The sequence below is a fragment of the Balaenoptera acutorostrata genome, chromosome 3 (assembly GCF_949987535.1).
Source record: "Balaenoptera acutorostrata chromosome 3, mBalAcu1.1, whole genome shotgun sequence".
NCBI classification, from domain to species: Eukaryota; Metazoa; Chordata; class Mammalia; order Artiodactyla; family Balaenopteridae; genus Balaenoptera; species Balaenoptera acutorostrata.
This window is the reverse complement of record NC_080066.1, coordinates 45,145,982-45,160,465: the sequence shown is the minus strand read 5'-3', so window position 1 is coordinate 45,160,465 and position 14,484 is coordinate 45,145,982. Positions and strand designations below refer to the sequence as shown.

Sequence of the window (14,484 nt, the reverse complement as noted above, 5' to 3'; positions counted from 1 at the left end):
TAACTCAAATCCCTAGTTGGGAAACAATGGCTCATAAAATAAAGTCCAGTCTCATTAGAAGGGCAATGAGAAGGCCCTCAATAATTCATTCATAATTTTACCAAAGACTTACTGGGCAGCTTTGGATACCAGGAACTCTGCTGGATGTGGAAGCTGAGACCAGCCTACCTTCTATCATGACCTTCCCTAAATCCTATTCCCAAAACCAGATGTCTCTCTCCCATGCACATCTCAGGCATCCCAGCCCGGAAGCCTTTCCCCTCCTCTCCATCCATGGTGATCCTGCTCATCCTTCAAGATCAGGCTGAAATGCTGCATCCTTCACACACCTGTCTTCAAATCCTCCCTCTGTGGTCCTCACTATATCCCTTTGAACCTCCCATAATCCTCGCTACCTTCTATCCTGTATCATAGCAACACTTCATAAGTGCCGGAAGAGTTAGCATGAATAAAAGAGTCCTGGGATCCCATAAGTCTGAGAAATATAGACTAAAGCAAAGTCAGCCAGCTTTCCTTAGAGCTGGCCTTCTCAGAGCCTTTAACACAAACATATTCTATGACTCTCCAAGAGCATCATAGTATACATATGGTTTCCCAACTTATTTGGCCATGTAACCACTGCTCCTTGGTATTGTTGTTGATTTGTTTTTCTCTGAGCATCTCAGAGGACTCATGGTCCAAGGAACTCCCATTGGGAAATGCTGTCTTCTAGTTATTTCTCTCCTTCCTTCCTTCCTTCCTTCCTTCCTTCCTTCCTCCCTCCCTCCCTCCCTCCCTTCTAAAACCACGAGGAGCATCCACAGTGGGCCAGGCATCGTGCTAGGTGCCCTCACCTATGTTCACCTCAGGCGCTTTGCTGAAATAACTTGAGACGGGGAGTCGTGACTGATTCACGGATATAACCCCCAGCGCATCCTCCATCAACACTGATATGAACACGATGAAACCACTGACCAGTCTGGACCCTGAGGATCTGTAAAAATGACACCTGTGACACGGCAGCCTCTGAACCACAGCTTGGCACAGAATTCCAAGTGGTTGGGAAAGCAGATGGTTTCCTTGGCCATGGAATCAAGAAAGAAGACTTTAACAGGAAACCCACATGAGGGGAAAGCACAGTTCTGAAGATGAATCGCACGATAAAAAACACTCAGCCGTTTTAGCCTGCAGAACAAGGACTCTCAGATCACCAGGCTCCTCACAATAACACTATGCTGAAAGGCAACAGGCCCTTAATTAAGAAAGATGTAGCAGAAACCGACTGCTGGCTGGCAGATGATGGAGGTGGCCTGGCAGAGATGTGGAAGCCGGAGGCATGAGCTGGGTCCCACGGACAGGCCAACGCACGTGGGGCCTCCGCAGGAACAGTGGGTGGCACAGAGGTGGGGGGGCGAGTATGCACCCTGCCCAAGCAGCAAGACACCCGCTAGGAAGATGGGCGAGTAAAGACACACACCCAAAGGCACAGTGCAGGTCAGCCTGAGCCACTGGGCTGGCAGACCCTCTGATTTGGTGGCTGGAGCACCAGGAGAAGATCCTCCTCCCCACACAGGTAAGTCACCTGGAAGCCAGCCGTGACACTTGGCACAGGTGGAGCTCCTGCTAAGCCAGTGTCTGCGGGTGGGTCAAACACAGGCCACAACTCTGGGAGGGGCTGTGTGTGAGGACGGCTTTAGGGAAAGCAGCAAACCGTGCTGGGCTGGGCAGCGCCTGTGTGCAACGATCCATGCATCCCCCCATTTATCAGATGTGTACTGAGCGTCGGCCATGTACAAGGGCATGGGCAAAGACGGATGTGGTCCCTGCCCTCATGGAGCTTCTGGAGGAAGTGATCACTCCTACAAAGGTCACATTCTGACCGTGACACAGAGAGCAACATGCCGTGGAGGGGGTGCCATCAGGAGGTCAGGAAAATGTCCCTGGGGAAATGACGTGTGAGCTGATGTCTGAAGATGGGATCAGAATTCCAGGGGTGGGAGCAGCAAATGCAAAGTCCATTGAGCCTGGGGAATACGGAGGACTAAAAAGAGGCCAGCAAGGTGAGACTGGTATGGTGGGAACAGGGCGGCAGGTGTGAGAAGAGGCTGGAGGGGCAGAATCTCACTGGGCTGGCGGCCACGTTGAAGGGCTCGACCTCTATCTATCAGGATCAGACGCATTCTGAACACATCCTAGTGTGATGACAGCCTGGAGGGGTAAGGCAGACTGGAGTACAGGACAGACCATGAGTGGGAGGGAGAGATATTTAGGTGCTAAAGTCAGCAGAACCCGGTGATGGATGGCATTAGGGGTGTAGGTGGGGAGAGGAGTGGGGAAGATACCAACCCAGGCAGATTTCATCTCCCCTAGAAATGAAGGTCCTCTAGAGTCGGGCTCTGCATTTCCGCTTTTGAAGAGGGAGAAAGTGGACATTAAGAGTGGAAGTTTCTCCAACACAGTAAAGGCTTTTGTTCCATCCACCCCAGACCTATCCCTTTTTCCTTCTCGGTTGGTTCATTAATAGTTGAGTGGATCTTTATGGGAAATAGAGGAACAGAGGAAAGAGTTCGGGTTTGGGAGTCTAAGACCCAAGTCTGGTCCCAGCTGCATCCTTCACAGCTGCGGGAACCTGGGTGCACGGTTTAACCCCCCAGAGCTCCGTGTCCCCATGGGTGGCATGAAGATTGGTAACGACACGCACGTTATCAGCCGTACTATGGGGGCCAAGTGGGAGGTCTGTGCAAGTGCTTTGGAAGTCATCAGCTGTACTCCATATTTTGGGCGCGGTTTTTAAGATTCTGAGCCTGAAGGCCCACCCCCACCTTGCCAACTCAGCCATCACCCGCTGTCACCTGGTACAACTATCTTTCCTGGGACAGGAAGAAGCCACTTGGCAGTCAGCATGAAGGGCACAGAGACAAGAGCGCTCAGCTTTTGACTGCTCTGCTCACTCAGTGATCAAAGGTGGGCTCTCCCTTCAGATTTTAAGCCGCTGGTACAGTGACACTCATCCCCGCTGGGAAGTCCATCAGAGGGTCAGGACAAGCCAATGCTTGCAGGAAGTTGTCCTTCCCTCCCTTTTTAGCTGGACCCTTGTCTAGAAGACTCATTGTTTTAGGACACGTCTGCAGCCAGTCACAGTTTTAGTACACGCTGTTGAAAAGTCACGTATCACCTGCTGACGCCACTTTTTCTTTAAGAGAGTTTGTTTATTGCCCGAAGATGCGGCACAATGTCGTGGTTAAGAAGACAGACACTGAGGCCCTCCCACGGTTCAAATGCCTATCCTTTCTATCTGTAAGCCTCAATTTCCTGGTCTGTAAAATGGTACCAATGTCTCATGGGCTTGGGGGGGATTAAATATGTTGGTGTAGGAAAAACAACCGTTAGCTGCTATTATGTGTGTATGTGTGTGTGTGTGCGCACTGGCAAGAAAGTGTTCATTTGTTTACTCATTCATTCATTCAATCCATATCACCTATGTGCCAGGCACTAAGCTAGGCAGTGGGAACAAAAAAGATGAATGAGAGCTTCGTGTCCTTGGAGAAGCCACAAGCTTTGGGAAGATGCAGGCAAACAGATGGGCCACTGTGTAGTGGGGTTACCCCAAGTGCTTTGCGGGGGCTTTGAGGGCAACAGAGGAATGCAGCTAATCTAGTACTGAGCAGACAGGGGCATGAGCGCAGAGGGACTATAGGGAGGGCTTCTTGGGAAGGTAGGGACCGAGTCCAGCCCAGAAGTGGATCAAGGGAGGTAGGGCATTCCAGGCAGAAACAGCAACAAAGAGAAGAGTGCATGAGATGTTCTGAAAACTGTACAGAACGTGATGGGGAAGCTGGACACACCCGTGGCTGCAGAAAGGGCCCGGGTCCTAACCATCAAGGCCCCTCCAGGGCAAGTGACGCTGGAGTCAATTTCCAAATGCAACACACAACTGTGGATGTGAGAATAAACACACTAGCTAATGATAATACTACCCAGTTGTCTGTAACAGTCCCCTGAATTCTTTCCTCCCACCAGATCTAGACTTTTATAAACCATTCTTCAAACTCTGAGCATCCAGATTCAACGAGACCACGCTACATGCAGCCCCGGCCCCCAGGAGCTCACGGTGCAGGAAAGGGGAGGAGTAGACACAGCACTAAACACAAGAGGAGGGAGGTGGTGGTGGTGGGGTGGTCTTGAAAGATGAATCAGCAAAATGCTCTGAAGAACAAGAATAGGGAGGAGGGGCTTTAGAGCAGGGAGGAAAGGAAAAGTTCTTTGGTGGCACAGCTGAGATGCAAAAATGTGTCTTGGATTTGCAGGCTCCCACCTGGGGGAGATGCTGGAGTTTCACAAGCCCAAGCATTTGTTCGCCTGCTGTCTGCTTTGTGAAATGGATATGTAACAGTCACCACAAGACGGGGACGTCTGGGCTGTGCAACAAGTAACAGCTTTTCTACACAGTTCTGGAACAAGATTCTGAGCTTTCCATCTCTCACCTTCTTATAACAATTGCAAAACCCAACTGGTGGCCGACTTTGTTGGAAATAGACCTTCAAAGTCTGCTCTGGGGGAAGAGGGCTCTGGAAAGTGATCACAGGCCTGAAGTCCTCTGTCACCGAACGGGAGCTCTGTGTCCTCACCTATAAACGGTAATAAGTCCTAATATTGAACTTATGCAGCTGCTGTAAAGTTACACCCGACACCACATGGTAAAACCAAGAGGAGTTGAATGACACGATCAAGGTTGTATGATTAGGAAGTGGCTGAGCTGGATTTGAACCCAGGTGAGCAGCCCCACGGCTCTCCCAGGAGCAGAAGAGGCTGTGTGTCTTGGTCCCAGAGGGAAGGAAGGTGGAGTGGCTGCTCTCGGGCCAACGGCAGTTCTTCTCAGGGGCCTTTGCTATCTGTAGAGCTTGGCAGGGAACACAGATTGATGGCTAGAAAAGAAACCCGTTTGCAAGCTCAAATGAAATGGATGAGAAATTGCAACATTTAGATCTGTAGAGCAATGTTAATTCCTCTGATATGTGTAACGATGCTTAGCTTATCTGTACCTGTAAATGTGTTGCAGGCTGTATGCAGACCAGCGGGGCTTCCAAGGCTGCAAATCAGATGAAGAGTTTGGGAGCGCCTGGCAGCATCACACGCTGCTTTTGGTGGAAATGTCCACGTGGCAGAAACATTTTGTCTCACATGGAAAAAATGAAGGATATAAACCACCGTGGTTCCCTCTCTGTGTGTTGGCATGTGTAAAATTTATTAGCATAATAGCTCGCTCCACCGTACCCTGGCTCCTGGGGATTCTTCTAGACACGCTGCCTTCCTTTCCTGCTGGGACATCCTTTAGGTCCATTAATGGATCTGATGCCCCTGGGAATTGCTAATTCTAAATTAATAATCATTAACTATCCAAGTGGAGCCCACGTATACACAGGCCATAACTTGTGATGGCTCTGATCTAGCGAGCCTCAGACCCATCTACCCAACTGCGTACTTGTCAGCTCAGCCACAGCAAGTTCAACACTCATCTTGTCATTGGTTCGACTTTGCCCACCGCGTGCCTCCCCTGCTACTATACTTGCTCCAGAATCTAAGCTGCCTTGGTGACCGCTGTGTCCCTGGAGCCTGGCGGGATCTCAGTAAATGCTGACTGAATGAACAAATGGGTGAACCAGTGATTGAATCAGAGCCCGAGAATTCTGAAATCATGGCATCCCTCAAGACTCAATTCAGCTCTGCATTGGACCCAAGAGGTGGGCTTTCCCTGCCTGTTGACTGTATTTCCATAACCTATGGTGCTGCCTGGTACTGTAGTTGTGATCACATTAGGCCGCCTTTCTGACTTGCTGGCCTGTCGCTACATTGGACAGAGAGTTCTCTGATGGCACAGTTGTATCATTTTCATCTGTGTATCCCCAGAGATGAAAGATGAGCGATTACAGGTATAGCTCCTACCATCCGAGGCTTAAGAAAGCAGGGCCATCATCCTGGGATGAGGATATACCTGGAAAGGCTGCCACCACCCAGGTCCAAGGTGCCCTCTGCAGGGCCCGCTCTCAAGCCAGCCCCATCTACTGCCGTGGATCTGGTCCCTGGGACACTGTGTGGCCAGCTGTGCTATCAGAGGGTCAGCAGGCACCACCCTCCAGCCTCCCGGGGGCTCCTGAAGGGGGCCCGTTTGGGGAGTCTATTTTAAGAAGCACATACTCCTGAGGGTCCAAGCCAAGGCAACCTCAGAGGACACAAAGCAGGGGGCCTTCTCATCTAACAGAGCATTCTGGCCCTTCGAGAGATGAATTTTAAGATCATCTACGATTCCACATTATGACTTTGGTAGAAGCCATCCCGGAAGATGGAGTCAAACATGACATTAGGTTCTTAAATTAGTCTCTTCTGGGAATTAGCACAAGTTCTTTGAATTCCTCGCTGGCTAACAGGTGGTATTAACTGACAATCTTCCAAGGGCAGCGCCTGAATTCTCACGACCACGCTGTCACCGAGGAACGGTGTTACAACTTTATACTTGTGGAGAGAAGCGCGGAGAAGTTAATGATCGCAGAGCCGGTGAAGGGCAGAGCGGGGATCTGAGTGCAAGGTCACCCGAGGTTCTCTCCGTGGTTCTCAAGCGTCTCCACAGAAAGTGCACCTCATTAGACAGAGCTCACTCAGTAAAGAGACTCTCATCAAATCTCTAAATCGAGCACTGCAAGCCTGAGGCAGCAGCTGCTGAAAGGCGGCCTGGCTGTGTGCCCGGTTCCTGCAGAGGTGACCGTCCACCTCTTTCCCACCCCAGCCTCCCTGAGAAGTAACATCCCAGCCTTGCTTCTGCCCACGTCCAAAATCCAGCAAGTTCTTCAGGGGACCCAGCAGGAAGAGGTCCTTGAATTAGGGAGCATTGTGCATACCTCTCAGTGGGGAGGGGGCTGGGACAGATACCGAGCAGCTCTGAGGCTGTCCTGTCGTCATCCTCACCTCTTAAGAGGCTGTACCAAATGTGGAAACAACCAGGGGGTGTTGAGGGGGCCCCTCATTCTCACTCTGCATCGCTGTTTGTGTCTCACCATTTTGCCAGAAAAGATGCACTTTTTTCCTCTAAAAACGATGATGCATTCTAAAGTGCGACTTTGCTCTCAAGCCTGAGTTAATCTTTCTTTCCAGAGGAACACAGCTCTTATCTCTAATGGAGGGGATGGAAGGACAGAGTGAATCTAAGGAAATGCGCTTTGGATGTGGCTTTTCAAGAACGCCTGCATCAAGCGAAGGGAGCCAACTTCAAAGTCCCACACTGCTTCAGTGCGCTTGTAAGTGGCCTGAAAGAGTTCAAAGGAGGGCCATGAAACGTCCAGCTCCCTCCCTCCCTCGCTCACTTTCTTCCTTCTACGCACATTTATGTGTATCATACATCAGGTGCTATGTTAGCCACTGGGCTCTCGGCTTGGGGGGGTTCGTCTGCTGCCCCTTCGCTAAATGGTAGTAACTTTGCGTTTGCTTTATGAAGCGCATTTACTTCTCAGGGATCAGTTAAGCACAGGGCCAGGGAAGGCAAATCACGCAAAACTGTTGTGATTCTATTTCAGGTTCCCCAGCATCCGGTCCTGAGTGCCACCTGCGAATGAGGCGCCCTTACCTCTCAGCTGCTGGAAGCAGGAGGCACTGCTGTCCGGCTCCAGGGGGTGCCTCAGGACCCCGTTGCTGGGCTTGGGTCTCTCGTATTCTCTTTCGGGGAGCATGGCCTGTTCGCTCTCCAGGGCGGGGTCTGAGTGCGGGGGCAGAGACTGTGGAAACCCAAACATCCAGACGGAAGAAAAGAAGAGTAAGGCACCGCAGAGCAGAAAGCCACCCCACCAGGCTCCGATCCAGCGGGGGTCGTCCGGGGTGATGTCCAGGTTACCTGCAATCGGAAAGAGCACGGTTAGCGGGAGGGGACCTGGCGGGGCCTGGGGCGGGGAAGACTGGCCCATGGGCAAAGCAGCCTATGGCTTCACAGCCGTGCTTCTGGTTTTCCTCAAGCTGAAGGCTGATGGCTTCCCCTCCTTCATTTTCTTGTCTACCCTGTGCTTGCATCAGTCTAAACAAAAACAGTGAGAAGCCAGACACCCTCTGAATTTAGGCTGGAATTGACTGGCTTGGCAGAGCTGCGAAGGTCTGCTAACAAAAACACAGGGAAACAGAAGCGTTTATCGCTCAAGGGTATAGTTTTCTACGTATATTCACTTGCACCCCCTACGAAGCACCTAACCTGAGATCCCATTCCACACCCCACCCCCGTCTTAAATCAGTTCACAGATCACACGGGGCGGTGCAGAATGGAAATCAAGAACCAGGATACCTGGACTGAAATCCTGCCCACTTCTCACTGTGCGACCTCAGGCCAGCAATTTGAACTCTCCATGCCTCAGCTGACTGATCTGTATAACACTGATGTTATGATGGTACTTACCCTTATCGAGTTGGGAAGATCAAATGAGCCACACCAGACACAAAGTGCTTGGGATAGCGCCTGGCACGTGCTTAAGCACTTAATCGATGTTAGCTTAATATTTATGGTGAGGGTCGTGTTTCCAAGCTGCTAGGGGATGGGTTAATTCAAACCTTGGTTGTGGCCTGTGGCTTGGGGGGCCAGTCCTCTGTTAGAAAGTACTGCGGCCAAGGTCTATGCTTTAAGGAAACATGCATGTGGTTTGGCTCTCCTGTCTGTGACTTCTTTGATCTGCCAGCTGAAGTCAAGAAGATGTAAACCTCTTACCCCTTGGTAGATGTTTTTCCCTCTCTCTACAGCTGCCTTTCGGAGCAGGGCACTCCTGCACGAGCTGCTTAGAAATGTCTCTTTGATGATGATCCCATATCCCTGGAGCATGGAAGGAAATTCTTGGAGATCTGGACCACAGCATATGACTTAAGAACGAATAGGGCTGAAGGCCTGGACCAGATGGATGGATGGGCTTGGCAAGAGAAATGACCACTGTCACCAGATGAGCACTCCCCCCATTTGTAAAGTGCTCTCCCTGAAGACTCTTCAGCTAACAGTAATGAAAACACCAGCCATCATTTACTGAGGGCTTACTCTGCACAAGGCACCATGCGGAGTGCATTCTTAACTGTTCCAATCAACCCTCCCCGCAACCCTACGAGGTAGGGCCTTTTACTGTCCCTATTTCATATAGATGGAGAAATCGAGGCTTAGAAAGGCTGGGTGCCTTGTCTACATCCACAGAGTTGAAGACTGAAACACAGGCATCCAGTCGCCAAGGGCTACACCCTTCCCCTCTTGACTGGCAGGTCTTTGTTTTGGGCTCCCTGGAGGGCCCTTAGTGGATAATTCCTGTGCTTTGTGCAATGGGTAAGACCACCAGCTCTTCTGATGGTTGGCAAGTTGGCCTTTGCAACATCGGTAGTCTCTGTCCTGGAGACCCTGACATGAGCCTAGCAGCAATAACCAGGACACCTGAACGGGCCAGTTGCTTTTGTGCAGCTTCATGCCAGAGAGGAGTATCTACTCTATAGAGTATATACTCTAGTGGGCTTGGGGTTGAATCCCAGCGTTGTTACTTACTAGCATGTGATGCCGGGCAAGTTACTCGCCCTCCCTGACCCTTAGTTTCATCATTTGTGAAATAAAGATGATAGCCATGGACAGTGGTTTCCAGGATGAGAGGTAATGAAAAAGCGTCACCTGACACAGAGTCGGCTCTTATCTATGGGAGCTCTTAATGTTTTACTTTTAGGGATATATTTATATAAATGGGAATTTTAAGGTACAGACTTTTTTTAAAAGGAGTATGGCATGGGAAAACACAGGGTGATCTTGAAAGCATCTTTATGCAAACACGAGAAGAGAAAAGTCACACCACCTTGGGTAGCTGAGCAAGACTGTTTGCACCAATCGCTTACTGTTTTTCTTCACCTACTGCCAAGCAATGAATGAAAACAAAAGACAGGAAAAGGGAGCTACAGTATTTCCCTCCTTTGTCTTTGGGTCCCATAAATCCGGCAGATGTGAGCCAGTAGGGAGAGAGAAATCTTGGCAGTTGTTTGGGAGAACAAAATCAGTAGCACATAGAAAGTCATATTTTAGATAGGAAGTCAGTGACTGTTCTATGTGTGAGAAAACATCCCCATGAGAGGGGCTGCGCTGGGGGAGGTGGATGTTTATGTGAATTTGGCAACTTGCTCCCTGTAGGCCTGTGCCTGTGGGTGGAAAGCTGACACGCACTCGCGATTCCTAAGACAGGGGAGGGTACCCGATCTGTGTCAGCATCAGAGCACACCTGCCGCTGGGGAAGGGGCGGGGGACGGGTCTGGAGGGAGATGCATGGAAGGCAGGGATTTGCAGAGCCAGGAAAATCACAGTTGACTATTCTGGGAAGTACTGATTTTTCTCCCCTCCATTTCAATTATCCAGAGGACGGTGGCAGGGAAAGAAATAACAGGCTAAGAAGAAACCACTCAGCTTTGGAGCGTGCTGCCCTCAGGACTGGTCAGCCTCGTGAGTGGAGCTTCAGCCCAATTTTGGTGGCTCTTGGGAAGACCACGAACGCTTGACACCAGCCTGAGAAATGTCTTTTCTGAGGCACTTCTTTTCTCTACCCATCTCTACAATGTATTTTCAGGAGGCATCTTGGCCATTTAAGATGAATATCCACCCTCCCGCCTGGCAACTGTCATCGTTCAGCAGATATTGTTCTAGCATTACCTATGCTGAAGGGGAGTTCTCTACGTGGCCTGGCAAAGCATGTCTGCTAGACATTACCCATGTCTGCACTTGGGTCTCCTCCTCTGAGAACGAGGAGGGTTTCACCTCCCATACTGTGGAGTTAGGTGTGGCCACGCACCACAGAATTTTGCCAATGAAATGTGAGAGAGGAGACACGTCTCTTCCGTGTGGAGATGTGTATGAGCTGGTGCATGACTCCCCATGCTCTTTTTTCCTGCCTGATCACAAAGCATGTGGAATTCTCCCTAAGATGATGCCTGAGAATCTACAATGAACAAAATGTGCCTGCTGACCTGCATCAGGTATATAACACAAGCAGGAAATAAACCTTTAGTATTTCCAAGTCACTGACATTTTGGGGGTGTTTGTTACTGCAGCGTAACTCAGCCTGCCCTGACTGGTACAAAAGGCTTAGGAAATAAAAAATCATACCCTTTAAGAAAAGTGGTCCCGGGCAGGCTTAGAATAGCAATGGTATTCTTTTAGGTCCAGGTAGGGGGCCAGGAGTGAAAATCTCTCTACTTCTCTTTCTATCTGGTTCTAGTTAGTGTCTTGATCTTAAAAAATGACTGCAGTTTCAGCCTTTTGGCGAAGGCTGCTGTCAGGAAGATGCCCAGAACACAACTGAAGAGCACCCATCTGTCTCATTTACTTAGAATGCATCAAATTGCCAATGAAGCTAGAACCGTGGATAAAGCAAGATGTTGAGAAGGACAGAGTGGAGACAGTATCTTGGGCTGTGGGAACAGTCGAGCAAAGGCCTGGCATCCTCAGGGGACTCTGTGAGTGTCCTGGGTAAGCTCCGTCCAGCCACTTGCCTGCCCCTTGGTCATTCCAGGCACTGAGGAAAAATGCTGGGAAGGGAGCAGAGGGGAGCAGGGAGAGCCACCCCCTGGGTCACCACGAGGCCGGCACAGCCTGGCTCTATCTTTGCATATGTGTCTGTAGGCTTGTTAAGATTTCTGCTTTATAAAAGCTATTGTTCTGACTCTTGCACTCTTGGAATCCAACATTTGGAGGGCTTCATGATTTCGTTGGGTGAGTTGAGCAAGCTTTGACAGCTGTTCATTCCCTCTGTTGAAGGTCATATAAACATACGGGCTTCATTGAGATTTCCCTCCATTTCCAAGGACCACTACCATTGTTGGTTCAAATGAAAGAAACCCCCAGGAATGGGGTTAAACCAGTTTAAAACTAACCAACCAAGCCACCCATGAGGATACCAAAGACTGCAAGAAGAAGAGATCAAAGCAAATTGGGAACACTGACTAAGTCCCAGGCCATACTGATGTGTAAGCGATACTATGGCTCTCTGAGCAGTTTTGCTTTGTTTTCCTCAGTCCATTTACCTATTTTTCTAAGCTACTTTGTAAAACTTTTGCTATGGGACTCAAGAAGTCCAAGAGTATCATTAAGTTCCAGACCTAATTAGAAACCGGAGACAGGGAGGGGGTGGGGATGGAGGGCAGCTCGGACTGTTCAGAATCCCAGCCGCTGGACTAATTAGTCCAACGTGAAGGAATCTGGCGGTGGCAGCCAGCCCCGGGGTGGCAGAGCTGGATGCTCTCTGCTTGTCGACCTTTTCTGTGAAGCCAATGCATGGACGTATCTTTCTGCAGCTGCAAACGCTGTGCAGCTGTAGCAGAGTGGGCTGGTGTGCCTTAGGACCAGTCTGTAGGGAAGTGCTAGCAGTCAGGGCATCTCAGCAAGGCCTCTGTCCATGGAAGGGGGCAGCCTTCTGGCTAAGCTCCTGGAGAGGTTTCAGGGAAGTGAGCTGCCCAGTTGGGGTCAGACAGCCCTGGGCTGTGAAGTGAGTTAACCTCTCTGTTCCTCATTCCACTTAATTTTACTGTGTGTTTACTATTCCCCAGGCACTGTGTTAACTGCTTTGCATGATTAACTCATGTCATCCACGCATAGATCCATGAGGAGAAATGGCCCCAGGGTCACACAGCTCATAAGGGGTGTAGTTGGGATGTGAATGGAGGTCTGGTCTGATGTTTGAACTCAGAACTCATCATCACTGCAGGAGGACACATCGTCTGTTAATGGGAATGTTCTGAGGTTCCAAAGAGGCATTCTATGTATTTAAAAAGGGGTCAATTCACGGCTGCCATTGTCATCAATTTGTTAAACCCACACTGTGAAGCTTGGTCAGTCCAGTGCTCAGGGGTCTACTCTGCTACCAGGCCCTTCTTCTTCCTACGTCCTGCCCTTGACTGGTCTCACCCTTACAAAGATATTCTAGAAAAGAAATTCTGCAGGCACCATCATTCCTTCCCCAGGCTGTCAGAGGAGGCATCTCTCCTCCTTAAGAAGACGGGCGAGGGAACCACAGCGGGCTCAGACACGGATGAAAGGCAGCAGCAGCAGAAGCCCTGTGTCTGAGTGCCGCCAGGGGAGCCCTCCTGGGGAGCTGCCCGTGGGGTCTTGCAGCCCCACAGCTGGCCTGTTCCTACAACCAACCACCTCCCCTGCAGCCCCAGCTCCACTGACACACAGATTCCAACCAGACTCCCTCACCGGCCTCTGCCTTTCCACCCTGTTTCCTCAGCCGCTGCTAGGCTGCCTGGTGAAAGGCACAGGCCCTTCTCCAACTACCCCATAACAAGGGGCTCCCAGGGACCTGCCTTGCCCACCTCGCACAATTCCCAGGCCACTGCTTTTCTCAGTCCCCCGCCCAACTCTCAGCTGGAATTTCAGAAACATATGTCTGTGTGTGTGGCCCCTGTACATTCATGCTTAAGGGCACATTCCCATAGGCTAGACAGCCCGAAAGAGGGGGGTCTGTCTTAGTCGGTGAGGAAAAGACAGGGAAGGGTCATCCTGAAAGAACTGAGAACCGACTACTCGAAATACAGCCCCAATCCACTCAGAGACAGAATGACAAGTTTCAGCCACAAGATTAGAAAACTGCTGGAAACTATGGAATTCTGTGACTGGCTCCTGAATAGAATAAATTATATTCTTCTGCCCTCTGCTGGTAAAGAGTGGCACCAGCCCTCCGGGGGCCTTCAGAAGGGATGCAAACAAAGAGGGTGACTCACAACACATCCTTCAGTCCCTAGAGACTCATCAGATAGGAAGTCCGCTATTAACTCATTTTGGGGGAAGGCGGCCATCAGCAGGATGCCCAGACGGAACGGAAACGCGCCCACCTGTCTCAGGTATGGGAGGCTTCAAACTGCCAATGAGTCTAGAACCATAGATGACACTGCCTCACCTGGGCCTCGAAGGGTGAGGACAGATGTTGAGCAGAATGGCTGGGGACGGCACTCCAGACTGAGGGGACGGCCTGAACAAAGGAATGGCGTACTGAGGGGGATGCGAGTGGATGGGCTAAGCCCCCTCCAGCCACCTGTCTACCTCTTGGCCATTCTAGTCACTGAGAAGAAGATGCTGTTTCATTCCCAAGAGGAATCTTGGTGAGGGGGGGTCTCCACATGCTTGCTCGGAGACCTGGGTTTTATATAGATACACCCCTTGGATTGGGTACATCTCTTTCCCTCTCTAGGCATCAGTTTCCTTATCTACATAACGCAGGAGTTGGAAGAGAATGATGTCTGAGGTTCTTTCCGGCTCAGGGATTCCGGTATTCCACAAGCTTTGATTCAAGGGGGCCCTGCTAATACACTGAGGGCAGGATAGGCTGCCTGGACACTTGCCTTCTCCCCGCAGGCAGCCTTCCCCATGCACTGGGAGGGTGGCCCCTTTCCTCCCCTCCTTCGCTACTCCTGTCCTGTACTGCCTTTGGTGCAGTGGCGGAAGCTGGCTTTCTGTCCGTAGAAGCAAGACGGCAGCTG

The 14,484-nt window shown here is 50.6% G+C and overlaps 1 protein-coding gene across 2 annotated transcripts in view; it reads right to left on the bottom strand.

The window, feature by feature from the left end:
• SLCO3A1 (solute carrier organic anion transporter family member 3A1) overlaps nucleotides 1-14,484 on the bottom strand; it is a 328,719-nt gene that overhangs the window by 53,075 nt on the left and 261,160 nt on the right. For both annotated transcript variants that reach the window (XM_007164979.2, XM_007164978.2), the window contains exon 4: nucleotides 7,595-7,858. In XM_007164979.2, the coding sequence (XP_007165041.2) occupies nucleotides 7,595-7,858 (264 nt within the window). The remainder of the gene's footprint in view (nucleotides 1-7,594; nucleotides 7,859-14,484) is intronic.